This window comes from Suillus discolor (genome assembly GCF_016758755.1).
Source record: "Suillus discolor strain FC423 chromosome Unknown F5147scaffold_11, whole genome shotgun sequence".
Classification (NCBI taxonomy): Eukaryota; Fungi; Basidiomycota; class Agaricomycetes; order Boletales; family Suillaceae; genus Suillus; species Suillus discolor.
Genome location: NW_024541258.1, coordinates 571510 through 584956, shown reverse-complemented (window position 1 = coordinate 584956; position 13447 = coordinate 571510). Strand labels below are relative to the sequence as shown.

At 48.5% G+C, this 13447-nt stretch overlaps 5 protein-coding genes across 5 annotated transcripts; 2 read left to right on the top strand and 3 right to left on the bottom strand.

Annotated features, from left to right (window-relative positions):
- Nucleotides 1-1090: 1090 nt before the first annotated feature.
- Nucleotides 1091-3382, bottom strand: F5147DRAFT_680487 (uncharacterized protein). The gene is made up of 6 exons (XM_041436309.1): nt 2980-3382; nt 2809-2917; nt 2647-2757; nt 2029-2598; nt 1874-1971; nt 1091-1823 (listed from the first exon to the last, which is right to left on the bottom strand). Exons 1-6 carry the CDS (start codon nt 3366-3368, stop codon nt 1517-1519), a joined length of 1584 nt encoding a protein of 527 aa, XP_041296194.1. The 5' UTR covers nt 3369-3382; the 3' UTR covers nt 1091-1516.
- Nucleotides 3383-3451: 69 nt separating this feature from the next.
- On the top strand, nt 3452-6531 carry F5147DRAFT_36943 (GMC oxidoreductase-domain-containing protein). The gene is made up of 16 exons (XM_041429415.1): nt 3452-3791; nt 3851-4102; nt 4151-4242; nt 4299-4478; nt 4532-4542; nt 4598-4717; nt 4778-5004; nt 5052-5138; nt 5191-5239; nt 5293-5430; nt 5483-5558; nt 5607-5692; nt 5749-5972; nt 6029-6048; nt 6101-6223; nt 6276-6531. Exons 1-16 carry the CDS (start codon nt 3740-3742, stop codon nt 6354-6356), a joined length of 1818 nt encoding a protein of 605 aa, XP_041296193.1. The 5' UTR covers nt 3452-3739; the 3' UTR covers nt 6357-6531.
- A 1226-nt stretch (nt 6532-7757) lies between these two features.
- On the top strand, nt 7758-10653 carry F5147DRAFT_834855 (GMC oxidoreductase-domain-containing protein). The gene is made up of 17 exons (XM_041443937.1): nt 7758-7779; nt 7826-7999; nt 8059-8310; nt 8359-8450; nt 8507-8686; nt 8739-8749; nt 8805-8924; nt 8985-9211; nt 9260-9346; nt 9399-9447; nt 9501-9638; nt 9691-9766; nt 9819-9907; nt 9967-10190; nt 10247-10266; nt 10319-10441; nt 10492-10653. Exons 2-17 carry the CDS (start codon nt 7948-7950, stop codon nt 10570-10572), a joined length of 1821 nt encoding a protein of 606 aa, XP_041296192.1. The 5' UTR covers nt 7758-7779; nt 7826-7947; the 3' UTR covers nt 10573-10653.
- A 37-nt stretch (nt 10654-10690) lies between these two features.
- F5147DRAFT_834854 (uncharacterized protein) lies at nt 10691-12113 on the bottom strand. The gene is made up of 6 exons (XM_041443936.1): nt 11891-12113; nt 11783-11835; nt 11668-11736; nt 11419-11614; nt 11019-11357; nt 10691-10962 (listed from the first exon to the last, which is right to left on the bottom strand). Exons 3-5 carry the CDS (start codon nt 11674-11676, stop codon nt 11188-11190), a joined length of 375 nt encoding a protein of 124 aa, XP_041296190.1. The 5' UTR covers nt 11677-11736; nt 11783-11835; nt 11891-12113; the 3' UTR covers nt 10691-10962; nt 11019-11187.
- On the bottom strand, nt 11333-12113 carry F5147DRAFT_680447 (uncharacterized protein). Its single transcript, XM_041436308.1, has 5 exons — nt 11891-12113; nt 11783-11835; nt 11668-11736; nt 11419-11614; nt 11333-11357 (listed from the first exon to the last, which is right to left on the bottom strand). Exons 1-2 carry the CDS (start codon nt 12099-12101, stop codon nt 11822-11824), a joined length of 225 nt encoding a protein of 74 aa, XP_041296191.1. The 5' UTR covers nt 12102-12113; the 3' UTR covers nt 11333-11357; nt 11419-11614; nt 11668-11736; nt 11783-11821.
- Nucleotides 12114-13447: the final 1334 nt, after the last annotated feature.

Sequence of the window (13447 nt, the reverse complement as noted above, 5' to 3'; positions counted from 1 at the left end):
TTAATTCAACGACTAATGAGCGAGTCAAATCCTTTTGATCCTCTGGTGATAAGCCATAACGTTGCCGAAGAAACGGTGCTCAGGCTATGCAACTCCTGATGATCTGCGTCGACAAGTGCTGCGCTCGATGGCCCATAGCCATGGGCCCGGGGATGGAAGGGTTCTCCCCCAAAAGTATGCTCCCGGACCATATCCCGTGCTCATTGTTATTGGGGATTCCAATGGCGAAAAGACACGGGACATGGATACTGGCTGGCAATACAATCGATGGTGGCTCATAGAGTTGTCCATCAGGCCATGGAACAAAAAAATCCGTAGCAGCGCTTGGTGGCAGGCCAGTTCCTGACTCCTCCGGGGCAAATCTCAGAATTTGACCAATTGCAATAGCTTTCGATTCCAAGCGCACGCAATGCACTCACACGATAGATCCAAACACGGAGTGAAATGCCCTTGTTTGCAAGGTTTCTTGCTACAATGGATCTTTCACCATGGCGATATTGATGATAGCTTGCTGATACAAGTACACTGTGTCTGAGGACTCTGGGCGCTCAGCGCCACTAACTTGTCAGCAGTTCACATCATACTGATATCTACTCACTTGCTTGCGGGAACTTTTCATGTATAAACCATATCCCTTGTTCACTATCTCTCCCCAAAACAGTAAGGATTTCACCATCACGTCAACTCAATGCCCTCTGTGGCTTCCTGGTATTGGCGGGGACTTCGTGGTCGTTCCTAGGGAGATCGATGCACCTGGCCTTGGCGATTTTGAATGCTCTGAACCCTTTGGATTGAAAAAATCCATGAAGATGTTCATTTTCTTCAAGTCCTAACCGGCAATCATATCGGTGAAGAGGCTGTTGGCGCTGTGGAAGCCGTTGGTGATGGCGTCGCTGATTTCAAGTAAGGGAATAGGGTGTTAGTGACGTCAAAGATAGTACTAATGTTTCTGCAACAGAAGTGTACATGAGTAACAAGTTTTCTACCTTCCAACAATACTGCACCATTGCTGACTTGGCTGTTAAGGCCTCGTAGGCTACAACAAAACAGAGATCCCGCGCTGATTCTTCTCTATATCTCTTTCGACCAAGCGGCTTCCGTGCAGGTTGGCATCATACCCATCGTCTTTACCTTGTAATGCATAACAGCTTGCAGGACTAGGTCACCTTACGCCATGGGAATGGCAAGTATGCTGGGAAACCTATCATCATCATTGGTGGCACATCGTCCGTCACGCGGTATGATTGAAAATTCAGCTTTGTTCCTTGGTTAAGTGTCCACAAAGTACATAACTAATTCAACCACCAGGTCAATTGCCTGTCAATGGCGGTGGTGGCTGACCCAAAGGTTCAGCCAGTTCACGAACATCGACGAAGGCGTTCAAGTGGTATCTCACCGCACATTTCCTTCACCGATGTTCGCGGACGCGTAAACAAAGTCGAGGGTAGCATCGCTCCCCGAGAGAATTTCACTACATTACGTCAATGAAAGTAGCAGCCGAAGGCAATCAAATCGATCAAACGTCAAACTTGACGACCTGCTCCCCGCTCCCTCGCTCAATTTTGATCAACTTCTTTGCCACACAGGCATAGATCGTTCGCGTGCCACCCGCGCTACCACCACCTTCCGCTAGCGCTTCCTTAAGTTTATTGAGCGACATCGAGCAACCGGGCTGTTTGAGTAGAGTGAGCAAAAGCTGACAGGTTGTGATTTGTTGCGAGGTAGGCTGGCCAAGGATCATAGATGGCGCAAGCGATGAAAATGAGGATGCAGTTGGGGATGTAGGCGAGGGGGTCTGAGAGGAGAGGGATTCGAGATGGGCACTAGGATATGTCAGTAGATTAGATATGAAAAAAAAAAGAAGTAAACGTACAGAGTTTCCTTTGCCCTTGGAGGTTTGCTTCCTGATCCCGTGGGGTCGAAAGGATGGCCCGGCATGATGATCTCGCCCACTGTGCTCCATATCTTCACCTATCAAACGATGTTTCAGTTCTATGCGTTTTTGGGTTATATGACCAGGATACTTGCCACAATCTTTTCGATCTCCACATTCATGCGCACTTTTGGTTTTCTGGCGGAGTCAGGAGGTCCTGCAGGAGTCTGCAACTCTGAAATTGCAGGCAACGGTGTTTCAGGGGGCGTAGTGCCTTCTGTCGGCGTGGGATTTGGTAGTAACGATGAAGGCAGCATCTTGAGCACAACTGTTTGTTCTCCCTCTCCATCATCCACCTCCAGCTCACTGCCTGGGGGTTCTTCCTCGAGGTTGTCTGATGGATCAGGTACCACAGAATCGTCCTGCCCAATATCGTGTTCTCCGTTATCTAGGCCATCATCGTCCACAGGAAGACCTAGCGATGTTAATACGGACCGAGGACGAGGAACCGGGCTCGTGAAGGACATCACTGATACGTCATTGATGTCCACCTCCTCATCCATGAGCTTTTCGGTGAAGCGAAGCGTCCGCGCAGATGCGGCAGGCGTATTCCAGAACATCTCTTCCTGGGCCTCAGGTACAGTGAGAGGTGAAGGAGCCCTAGCCAGTCTCGGCGCGGGCTTGGACTCGGGTGCAGGATTGGAGGTACGAAGGATATCATCTTTCTGTCAAGGTGTGAATTTAAAGGATGCATGAATATGACAGGCACACACTTGTTTACGCAGTTCGGTAAGACGAGCCTGGAGATCTTGTATGCGCCGTTCCTCGTCTGCCGCAGTGGACTCCTGCGAGCTGGGGTCTGATGCGGGATTGCTGCTTGTTAACTGTTCGGAGAACATCAAAACCTTTGAGGCCAATATATTAACAATACCAACCTGCTGTAATGTTTCACTAAGACTTCTGATATTCCGTCGCGTCTCATCCAGCCTGTTTATAAGTCCCTGTACCTGGGATCGCGCACGAGGCATTGGGCGGATTGAGTGACTGAAATACAGCACAAGACAGGTTGAAACAGGATATATGCAGTAGAAAAATGCAGAACATACTACCGATCCAAGTACTTTAATGCGGCCTGGGCATATACTTCTGGCTCATATTCTCTGGGTTTTGTCATCTCCTGCCTTCGAGAAGGTGGTTTCTTCAGAGGCGTAGCACCAGGGAATTCTACACGGGATATTACACCTCTCGCTTCAGACTCAGTTGGTACATGAGACGGTGGGTGTACCAGTGTGAAGAGCCCAAGTTCGGATGAGTCGATGTCACGAATCAGATCACCTAGAGCAGTATTAAGGACGGCTGTTGTAAAGAGCCCATCTGAGGTTGGGAACCCATCAGCACTGGCTTTGATTGATTTCGAGAGGGAGGCCAGATGGTCAATCTGGTCGGATAGAGAGGGCATTACACTGCAATTCACAAGGACGCGACGCACACACATTGCACAACGAGTTGGCGATCTTGGCTGTATCTCACGTGACTCGTTCTCAGCTTCTTGAACAAGTACTTTGGAGTCTCCCAGGTGTGAACGTCCATTTACTGATGCTTAATGCGTCGGGGGTACCCGCAAGGCCACACATTCAGGGATGCTCGATTCTAAAATGTCGTTCGAAAGTCGTAATGGAGCATCCTTCTTATAATCACGCAGTATCACACACGTACTGGCACGCACCCCGTATTTTCTCACATCATGTCCTAGTGAAAGCAGACCGAAGTCGCAAGTTCCCGATGGGCGCCAAGATAGCCTGAGGCTTCGCTTCGGTCAAGGTTATAAAGTGGAACTTGCGAAGGGCAATCTGAAAGGAACCCTCCATGGTAATGTCTCAGCCAATCCCGTCAGAATTCGACATCGTTTTTGCTGGAGGTGAGTAGATATAATCCTGTAGTGGTTTGCCCTCTTAAGCTACACATTCTTCTGGATAGGTGGTGCTACAGCCTGTGTTGTCGCAGGTCGCTTAGCTGCATATGACCCTTCGCTCAGGATCTTGATTCTGGAAGCGGGTCAACACACCCTCAATAAACCTATTCATGTCCAACCCTACCAATATCCCCTCAACCAAGCACCGACAAGCACCACGGTCACATTCCACATAGGAAATCCATCTCCTCGTCTCAACGGCCGTGCGCCGATCGTTCCTTCCGGTCGTTGCGTCGGTGGAGGCTCATGCGTGAATTGTGCGTAGCATACTTGCAATGATGAACGATAATCTGATAATGAGACAGATATGGCATATACCCGTGCACCTGCTTCGGACTATGATGATTGGGCAGTCGACGGTTGGGAATCTGAAAAATTGATTCCCCTCATGAAGAAGGTCTCAAATTGGTTTTCAGGACATTCGTTCGAATTGCTTACACGTTCGCTTTATAGCTGGAGACATATGAGGTGCAGCCCAGTCGTCCAACTCATGGATATGACGGACCTATCAAAGTGTCATCTGGTGGGTGTAAGTTGGGTATCGCCGACGAATTCATCCAGGTTGGCACGACCTATCACAAGAGGCAGTACGCCGACGACACCAACGATTTAGAAACATGCAATACATACAGTGTAAGCTACGATGCTTCTTTCCTAACTGCGACAACTAATTAGATCTATCTCAGCCATGGCGGAAGTGAGTTCCTTCACTCGTGAGCAATTGCGAATTCTTGGCTCATGTAGTACACAAGATACATCAATGGGACAACCGGAAGGCGTTCTGATGCGGCTCACCACTATGTCTACAACCAAGCTCACAACCAAAATTTACACGTCTGGGATGGCAAGCGAGTGAAGCGTGTCATCTTTGAGTGAGTTGCCATCTGAGATCGCAACCCCAGCAAACGGTTGACTTTTTTTCCAAACGAAAGAGACAAGCGAGCTGTAGGTGTCGAGTTCACCAGCGACCCAGTGTCTTGCCCGGATGCGGATCAGTCGTCGAGTATTGCGAGAGCATCAAAACTTGTTGTTATCTCTGCTGGGGCATTCGGCTCCCCGACCATTCTGGAGAGGTCTGGGATCGGTGCCGAGGCGATCCTCAAGCGGTGCGGCATCGAGCAACTAGTGAATTTGCCTGGCGTCGGAGAAAATTATCAAGGTGCGCTTTGATCTATTTATTCTATGAGGTTGGCTCAGGATGGTCAGATCACAATCTCGTCTTTGTTCCATACTTGGCTGCTGACGAGGCTGTTACCATGGACGCCCTCTGGCGTGGGGACAGTATCCTGCAGGGTAAGCATGTTTCTCCCCGCGATTGCAGCACCTTACAACCACCGAAATGCAGAAAGCCTTGCAGAATGGAACAGCAGCGGCAAGTCATTGATTGCACAAAAGTTGGTGCAAGTTATCATCATCACTGCTGACATCGTGCTGATTGGAGTCTCAGCGGCTTTGATTCCAAAATCAAGTGGCGTCCTGATAACGAGGAATTGAAAGCCATGGATCCAGCTTTTCAACCGCGCTGGAAGGAGTTCTTCCAGGACCGGCCAGACAAGGCTGTTGCAATATTTTATACTTTTGCAGGGTGTGTGGGCATTGTTTGGCTTTGATGATTAGACAATGCTCATGGCAGCCAGATATGCTCAACCGCTCTCGAGGCCGCTCTCGAGTATCCTACCTCCCCGCAACTCCATGACTGCTTGTATTTGTACAGTACTGCTCTTTGTCTACCCCATGGTCTTCTCTGAATCACTTCAATAGCTTTACCCCGTGTCTGTTGGAAGTGTCCATGTCAACGTGACAGAGGACGGCAGAGAAGAAATGTTTACTACAGGCTTCCTAGATGAGTGAGTGGACGCATTTCATTTTGGGGCACTTTGCACGACTATGACTCTCCGACCAGTCCATCCGATATTGTTCCTCTTAACTTCGGGTACAAAAAGACACGCGAACTTCTTCGACGCATGGCTTCCTACCGAGGGGAATTCGCTGCTGGCCATCCTGATTTCCCGGAGGGAAGCGCTGCAGCCTGCAGAGAAGCCTCCGGGCCTGTGGACTTGAATGCGCCCGACATCGTTTACACTGCCGAAGATGACGAGGCGATCGATCGATTCCTCCGTGATATCGGTGAGTGTTAGCATCCCATTTCCATTGTCACAGTGAAATATTGAATCGAATATCAGTGCAAACGACATGGCACTCGGTGTGTGCGGTTGAACCTTCCATGATTTCATATCTGATATTTATATTTGTAGCTTGGGACTTGTGCTATGAAACCGCAGGAAGATCAGGGAGTCGTCGATGCTCGGCTAAATGTATACGGGGTGTCGAGCCTGAAGGTCGCAGATCTGTCTATTTCGCCGTTGAACGTTGGAACGGTGGGTGCTGGACAGAGGATTGTTGATGTGCGATCTCACGATATATCATCAGAACACGTACTCGACGGCACTTCTCATCGGAGAGCGGGCTGCGATGATCATTGCTGAAGAATTGGGTATCACTTGTATTTGATATGTATTGTTGGGGAGCATTCTCTGGACCTGACTGCTCACGCGCCGTGAACAGTCTGTCAGAATACCGGAGATTTGCGTAGGAAGCATCCCTCCAATCCATAGAACTGTATTCACCAAATCACCGACCATGCAGGCTAATTATACTGAGTTCAACAGAGAGGTCCGCGATTAGCCGTAAGTAGATAATGTTGTGAGACTGAGACAATAAGATTCATGGTCTCCATCATACACATAGTCGTAGTCATTGGCAGAGCTGTGGGGAGCACCCGTCGCAGCAATTTAGTGTATAAGACAATAAGTAGGTGCTGCACGAAAGTAACAGTGCATCGACGACGGAGACGTCATCGGGGCTGCGCAGTTCATTGAATCAAGCCCCCTTCGGATACCGATCAACAATAACGCACGCATCAGCACAACATACACCGCCAGGTTTGAATATTCAGATATTTGTTCGGCATAATCCTCATCAACTGTGTCACAGATACGTAGCAAGCCGCGGAAGGACATATATGATAGGTGCTCACCTTCTGGCGACCAGTCGTTCTGGAAAGGTCACCTCTGTCTTCCCTTCACCAGGAGCAAGTGCATATTCTGTAAAATTCGGAATACTTGCAAGACTTTGCGAAACCAAAATATGCATCGTCGCTCTCTGCGTGGTGTAAGGGCATTAGCTGAGGCTCGACGTCAAAAGAACGACACCGCATCCGGGATTCCCGGGATACACCGGTGGCGTCTAGACTCGTGACCGGCCTGGCTTCAAGCTTCAAGTTATGTTACCACGGACAAGCAAAGACCTACATAACATCTTGGCAGACGTAGTACTAAAGACTGGTTATGGCAAGTCTAGGTGGCGTCCCTGGCGTATGCAGATGGGCCAAGGCCACATCGAGGAAGTCCAGGTGCGTGATGGTGGCTGCTCCTTTCACTGCATTCATTAAATATACAAGTTTGTCAACTGTGAATACTAGCAGGTTAACTGCTACTTGGCAGGACACTGCATGTGGCGAAGAAAGCTCACATACCAACGTGATTAACTTAAGTTAGATAGTTGCGATGGCTCGCCAATACGAGCGATAGCTTGCTCTGCAGGAGGTGATTACTTTCATTAATCAGTTATTGAAGACGTTCAAGTTACTATTACTAGCAACTTGCGACTTCCTTGAAGTTCCTTCTCATGAGCAGTATCTATTTGCATATATGTTAACCATGGTTCTCCATACCCGGGTACCTACACAAGACCCACAAAATCTTGTGCGCGACAAACCGTAAGCTCTCCCAGGTGTGAACGTCGCTAATGCTTAATGCGTCGGGGGTACCCGCAATGCCACATTCAGGGATGCTCGATTCTAAAATGACATTGTCGTTCGAAAGTCGTAATGGAGCCAGGAGCATCCTTATTATAATCATGCAGTTTCACACACGTACGCACCCCGTATTTTTCTCACATCATGTTCAAACCTTGCCTAGTCACGGTAGTGAAAGTAAACTGAAGTCGCAAGTTCCCGATGGGCGCCAAGATAGCCTGAGGCTTCGCTTCGGTCAAGGTTATAAAGTGGAACTTGCGAGGGGCAATCTGAAAGGAACCCTCCATGTTAATGTCTCAGCCATTCCCGTCAGAATTCGACATCGTTTTTGCTGGAGGTGAGCGAATATAATCTTGTAGTGGTTTGCACTCTTAAGCTACACATTCTTCTGTATAGGTGGTGCTACAGCCTGTGTTGTCGCAGGTCGCTTAGCTGCATATGATCCATCGCTCAGGATCTTGATTCTGGAAGCGGGTCAACACACCCTCAATAAACCTATTCATGTCCAACCCTACCAATATCCCCTCAACCAAGCACCGACGAGCACCACAGTTACATTTCACGTAGGAAATCCATCTCCTCGTCTTAACGGCCGTGCGCCGATCGTTCCTTCCGGTCGTTGCGTCGGTGGAGGCTCATGCGTGAATTGTGCGTAGCGTACTTGCAATGATGAATGATAATCTAATAATGAGACAGTTATGGCATATACCCGTGCACCTGCTTCGGACTATGATGATTGGGGAGTCGGCGGTTGGGAATCTGAAAAATTGATTCCCCTCATGAAGAAGGTCTCAAATTGGTTTTCAGGACATTCGTTCGAATTGCTTATACATTCGCTTTATAGCTGGAGACATATGAGGTGCAGCCTGATCGTCCAACTCACGGATATGACGGACCTATCAAAATTTCATCTGGTGGGTGTAAGATGGGTGTCGCCGACGAATTCATCGAAGTTGGCACGACCTATCACAAGAGGCAGTACGCCGACGACACCAACGATTTAGAAACATGCAATACATACAGTGTAAGCCATGTTGTCCTTTCCTCACTGCGACCACTAACCAGATCTATCTCAGCCATGGCGGAAGTGAGTTCCTGCACTCGTAGGCAATTGCGAATTCTTGGCTCATGTAGTACAAAAGATACATCGACGGGACAACCGGAAGGCGTTCTGATGCGGCTCACCACTATGTCTACAACCAAGCTCACAACCCGAATTTACACGTCTGGGACGGAAAGCGCGTGAAGCGTATCATCTTCCAGTAAGTGGCCATCTGAGATCGCAACCCCAGCAAACGGTTGACTTTTTTTCCAAACGAAAGAGACAAGCGTGCTGTAGGTGTCGAGTTCACCAGCGACCCAGTGTCTTGCCCGGATGCGGATCAGTCGTCGAGTATTGCGAGAGCATCAAAACTTGTTGTTATCTCTGCTGGGGCATTCGGCTCCCCGACCATTCTGGAGAGGTCTGGGATCGGTGCCGAGGCGATCCTCAAGCGATGTGGTATCGAGCAGCTGGTGAATTTGCCTGGTGTTGGAGAAAATTACCAAGGTGCGGTTTAAATTTATTCCGAGAGCTTGCTTGGCTTAGGACTGTCAGATCACAATCTCGTCTTTGTTCCATACTTGGCTGCTGACGAGGCTGTTACCATGGACGCCCTCTGGCGTGGGGACAGTATCCTGCAGGGTAAGCATGTTTCATCCCACGATTGCACCACCTTACAACCACCGAAATGCAGAAAGCCTTGCAGAATGGAACAGCAGCGGCAAGTCATTGATTGCACAAAAGTTGGTGCAAATTGTCATTATCACTGCTTGCATCGTACTGATTGGAATCTCAGCGGCCTCGATTCCAAAATCAAGTGGCGTCCTGATGACGAGGAATTGAAAGCCATGGATCCAGCTTTTCAACCACGCTGGAAGGAGTTTTTCCAGGACCGGCCAGACAAGGCTGTTGCGATATTTTCTGCTTTTGCAGGGTGCGTGCGCATTGTTTAGCTTTGATGATATGACAATACCCATGGTAGCCAGATATACTCAACCGCTCTCGAGGCCGCTCTTGAGTATCCTACCTCCACGTAACTACATGACTGCTGGTTATTGTACAGTAAGTACTGCTCTCTGTCTACCCCATGGTTTTTTCTAAATCACTTTAATAGCTTTACCCTGTGTCTATTGGAAGTGTCCATGTCAACGTGACAGAGGACGGAAAAGACCGAATGGACTTTACTACAGGTTTCCTAGATGAGTGAGTAGTAGACGCATTTCATTTCAAGGCTTCTTGTGTGACTATGATACTTCGCGCAGTCCATCCGATATCGTGCCTCTTAACTTCGCTTACAAAAAGACGCGTGAACTCTTTCGACGCATGGCTTCCTACCGAGGTGAAGTCGCTGCTGGCCATCCTGATTTCCCGGAGGGAAGCGCTGCAGCCTGCAGAGAGGCTGCTAGGCCAGTGGACTTGAATGCGCCCGACATCGTCTACACTGCCGAAGATGAAGAGGCGATCGATAGATTCCACCGCGATATCGGTGAGTGTTGGCATCCCATTTCTATTGTCACAGTGAAATATTGAATCGAATATCAGTGCAAACGACATGGCACTCGGTGTGTGCGGTTGAACCTTCCATGATTTCTTATCTGAACTTTGTATTTGTAGCTTGGGACTTGTGCCATGAAACCGGAGGCAGATCAGGGAGTCGTCGACGCTCGGCTCAATGTATACGGGGTGTCGAACCTGAAGGTTGCAGATATGTCCATTTCGCCGTTGAATGTTGGCGCGGTGAGTACTGAACAAAGAATTGTTGATGTGCGATCTAACGATATACACAGAACACTTATTCGACTGCACTTATCATCGGAGAGCGGGCTGCGATGATCATCGCTGAAGATTTGGGTATCAATTGCATTTGATATGCATCGTCAAACCATTTCCTGGACCTGACTACTCATCGATGCATCCGTCATGAACAATGCGTCAGAATACCAGAAATTTATGTAGGAAGCCTCCCCCCATCCATGAAATTGTGTTCTCCAAATCCGTGCAAGCTAATTACATAAAGTTCAATGGAGAGGTCCATGATTAGCCGTAAGTATATAGATAAGAGATCACCGTAAACAATGTTGTTGTCAAACTGAGACAGTAGGAAGAAAGGAAGTCGTGGTCATGGGCAGAACCGTGGGGAGCACCCGTTGCAGCAGATCGGTACTACGTAAGACAATAAAGACAGTGATAGTGGCAATCGAGCGCATCAATAGGCTCTGCGTGAAAGGAACAATGCATCGACGAGGACATCATCGGGCCTGCGCAATTGATTAAACCAAGCCCTTCGGATATCGATCAACAATAACGCACGCACCAGCACAACATATGTCACCAGCTTAAATCTTTGTCCGGTGTGATCCTTACCGACTGCATGGTGCGGGATGTACTGATCGCCTATCGTAAAATATGGCTTCAATTCAATGTAGATATCATAACAAGATGGACGATAAAACTAAAATACCCGCAGACTTTCATTAATGCTTTCAGCAGCACGACCAGCCACGTCCATGTTCCCCGTTGTCTAACTGCACTGCTGCTTGTCGCTGTTGCTGTTGCTGGTGTAAATTGGCGCCCGGTGAAGGAGGTCCATGATAGTCTTCATCACAGATCAAGGAGTCGTCACTCCCAGGAGCACCCGCTGCAGCATTACGCCCTAAATTGAAGCATGGATGATGGGACACCTAAGAAACAGTGATAAAAATGACTAGGCGTACCTGTCGACCCTGGGTTAAAGGAACGTTGACGACAGGTAGCATTGCATGATGGGGTGGCAGGGTGGATAAGCGTCGTAGGTAAGTTTTGAAGGTGGTAAGGTGGTGGGTGTGCAGGTGGAGGAGCCGAACGGGTTCTCGTCATACTTTTGAGACACCCAGGGCGCTGTTGAGCTTGTGGACAGGAAATGTGAAAATGCTATAATGAATCATGGTGTGAGAGAGAAATGAGGGGTACGCATTTGCACACACTTGATGCATTTCGTGGAAGAAATTGACTACTACATCATAACAATCCTGAATTTGCCTGGGAATCTCTGCCTGCATAATGGTCAGTAGCGAAAGAGGTGAGGAAGGAAGCGCATACGCCAAGAATACGGTCATGCTGTTCAGCGAGCGCGCTACATCATTTCCTTAATGCTGAGTGAAACGCGGGTGAGTATGATACCATTGGACGATGTCACTGAAAACTTGCCATTGGACCAATGGAGACAGCTAGCCTTCGCAGATTCGTCGATAGTTCTTATTGTGTGCTTCGAGGGCTTCATTACGTTCACCTGCCGAGGCCCGAAAGGAATACCTGACGCCGTTTCTGGTGTGTGGTGAGCAACAAGTCTGACTGGAGATCCCAACCGAAGAGCTGAACAAAGCACTAGGTTATGAAAAACGCTTGGACGTGAACCCATTGATGGCCTAGTATAGGAACGCTTGTATTAATGGCGCGCCAGTGACGGCTCGTCAATGCCGCGGAGTCAGTGCCGCGTACGTCAAAATAGGATATCTACTTCCCACGACCCGTCGCTCTTCTGTCGAGCAGTTTCAAACTTTCTGCGTATCGATACTGGCTATCATGTAAATTGTCCGTGTGCATATCATCTCGTCGAGTTCCAAAATCTGCGTCTGCATCAGATGCAACTAATTCAATGTCTCTCTTTTCGCATCTCAAACCCGCTCGTAATGAAGAAGTTTCCATCTTTCAAGACGCGTTTTATCCAAATTATGATTTTCAAAGGTGTCAGCCTTGGCCCGCTTGCAGCGCTTTGCTCCTTGCTCATCCCACCAAGTCCTGTCCCATTCATTTGGTTTCAGTTTGTCTCGTTGACTAATTATACCATGTCCATTCTTGTTGGAATTGCAATCCTGCGCCGCAGTGTGCAATATGGTCATTGCACTCTACTAACATTCGAAAGCTCTCTCTACAGCCAAGCTGCACGGGCCTGCACTTTACATGTCACTGCGGTGTTCAGGAATGGTTTGTTATCGATCGTGGAATATACGGAACCAATCCTTGGTCACATCAAGTTAGCACCACAACTTTCAAGCAATCTTTCACGGTTCAGGTCGTCCGACCGTCCAAGGTCTCGCGATCCCTCGCCTTACGACTCGCCATAGGGCGTCTGCAAAAATCACGTCGATACAGTACATCTTGAATTCTGATGCTCGTGCTTTCCGAAGTCTGGAAGGACGACCACGACATATCGATCTCTCGGATGATCTGTGAGTCATTCGAGCCAGCCATCTTCAAAGATGTGTTTGTGGGACATGTGACAATGGCGTCCCCTTCTCTTCTCCTAAAGACCGAAGCCTGACTTGCTCCGAAAATCCCTTCTGGGCTCATACGCAGGCATTCGCGTGCCCGTCCACCTTCACAAAACCTAACTCTGGAAATCAGCGAGCTATTCGAGTATTATCATCCGGAGAATTTGCATTGTGGATTGCGTTGTGGCCATGTAACGCAATCCCCGCAACGGACCCGATTCTATAACTAATCTTCGGTTTGTAGATTGCTCGATGTATCACTCAAGTTGTTGCTTGAAATCAGTGTATCCTTTCGGTCGAATACTAAACAATAGAGAACTCATCGGGAAAGCTTGAATCATCATAGAATGAACTGTGGGCTCTGGCGGTGAGTGACCCGCTTTTCCTTGATGTACATCCATTACTAACTTTTCGTACATCTGTTTTTCCCTCTTGTTTGTGGTGTCCAGCCTTCCAATTACTGACCTAAACAATGGTATTGGGAGTCTTGATG

What these genes read in the sequence shown, in the direction of transcription:
- F5147DRAFT_680487 (XM_041436309.1), bottom strand. Translation starts at nt 3,368, where the DNA reads ATGTGTGTGCGTCGCGTCCTTGTGAATTGCAGTGTAATGCCCTCTCTA. An exon ending in TTAAAGTACTTGGATCGGTA is followed by an intron (nt 2,918 to 2,979) that starts GTATGTTCTGCA and finishes GCTGTATTTCAG; the next exon opens with TCACTCAATCCGCCCAATGC. An exon ending in TTACCGAACTGCGTAAACAA is followed by an intron (nt 2,599 to 2,646) that starts GTGTGTGCCTGT and finishes ACACCTTGACAG; the next exon opens with AAAGATGATATCCTTCGTAC.
- F5147DRAFT_680447 (XM_041436308.1), bottom strand. Translation starts at nt 12,101, where the DNA reads ATGGGTTCACGTCCAAGCGTTTTTCATAACCTAGTGCTTTGTTCAGCT.
- F5147DRAFT_36943 (XM_041429415.1), top strand. Translation starts at nt 3,740, where the DNA reads ATGGTAATGTCTCAGCCAATCCCGTCAGAATTCGACATCGTTTTTGCT. An exon ending in AAGTCATTGATTGCACAAAA is followed by an intron (nt 5,240 to 5,292) that starts GTTGGTGCAAGT and finishes TTGGAGTCTCAG; the next exon opens with CGGCTTTGATTCCAAAATCA. An exon ending in TGCAAACGACATGGCACTCG is followed by an intron (nt 6,049 to 6,100) that starts GTGTGTGCGGTT and finishes TTATATTTGTAG; the next exon opens with CTTGGGACTTGTGCTATGAA.
- F5147DRAFT_834855 (XM_041443937.1), top strand. Translation starts at nt 7,948, where the DNA reads ATGTTAATGTCTCAGCCATTCCCGTCAGAATTCGACATCGTTTTTGCT. An exon ending in TGTTGGAGAAAATTACCAAG is followed by an intron (nt 9,212 to 9,259) that starts GTGCGGTTTAAA and finishes TAGGACTGTCAG; the next exon opens with ATCACAATCTCGTCTTTGTT. An exon ending in TAGATTCCACCGCGATATCG is followed by an intron (nt 10,191 to 10,246) that starts GTGAGTGTTGGC and finishes ATCGAATATCAG; the next exon opens with TGCAAACGACATGGCACTCG.
- F5147DRAFT_834854 (XM_041443936.1), bottom strand. An exon ending in CTTTAACCCAGGGTCGACAG is followed by an intron (nt 11,358 to 11,418) that starts GTACGCCTAGTC and finishes GCTTCAATTTAG; the next exon opens with GGCGTAATGCTGCAGCGGGT.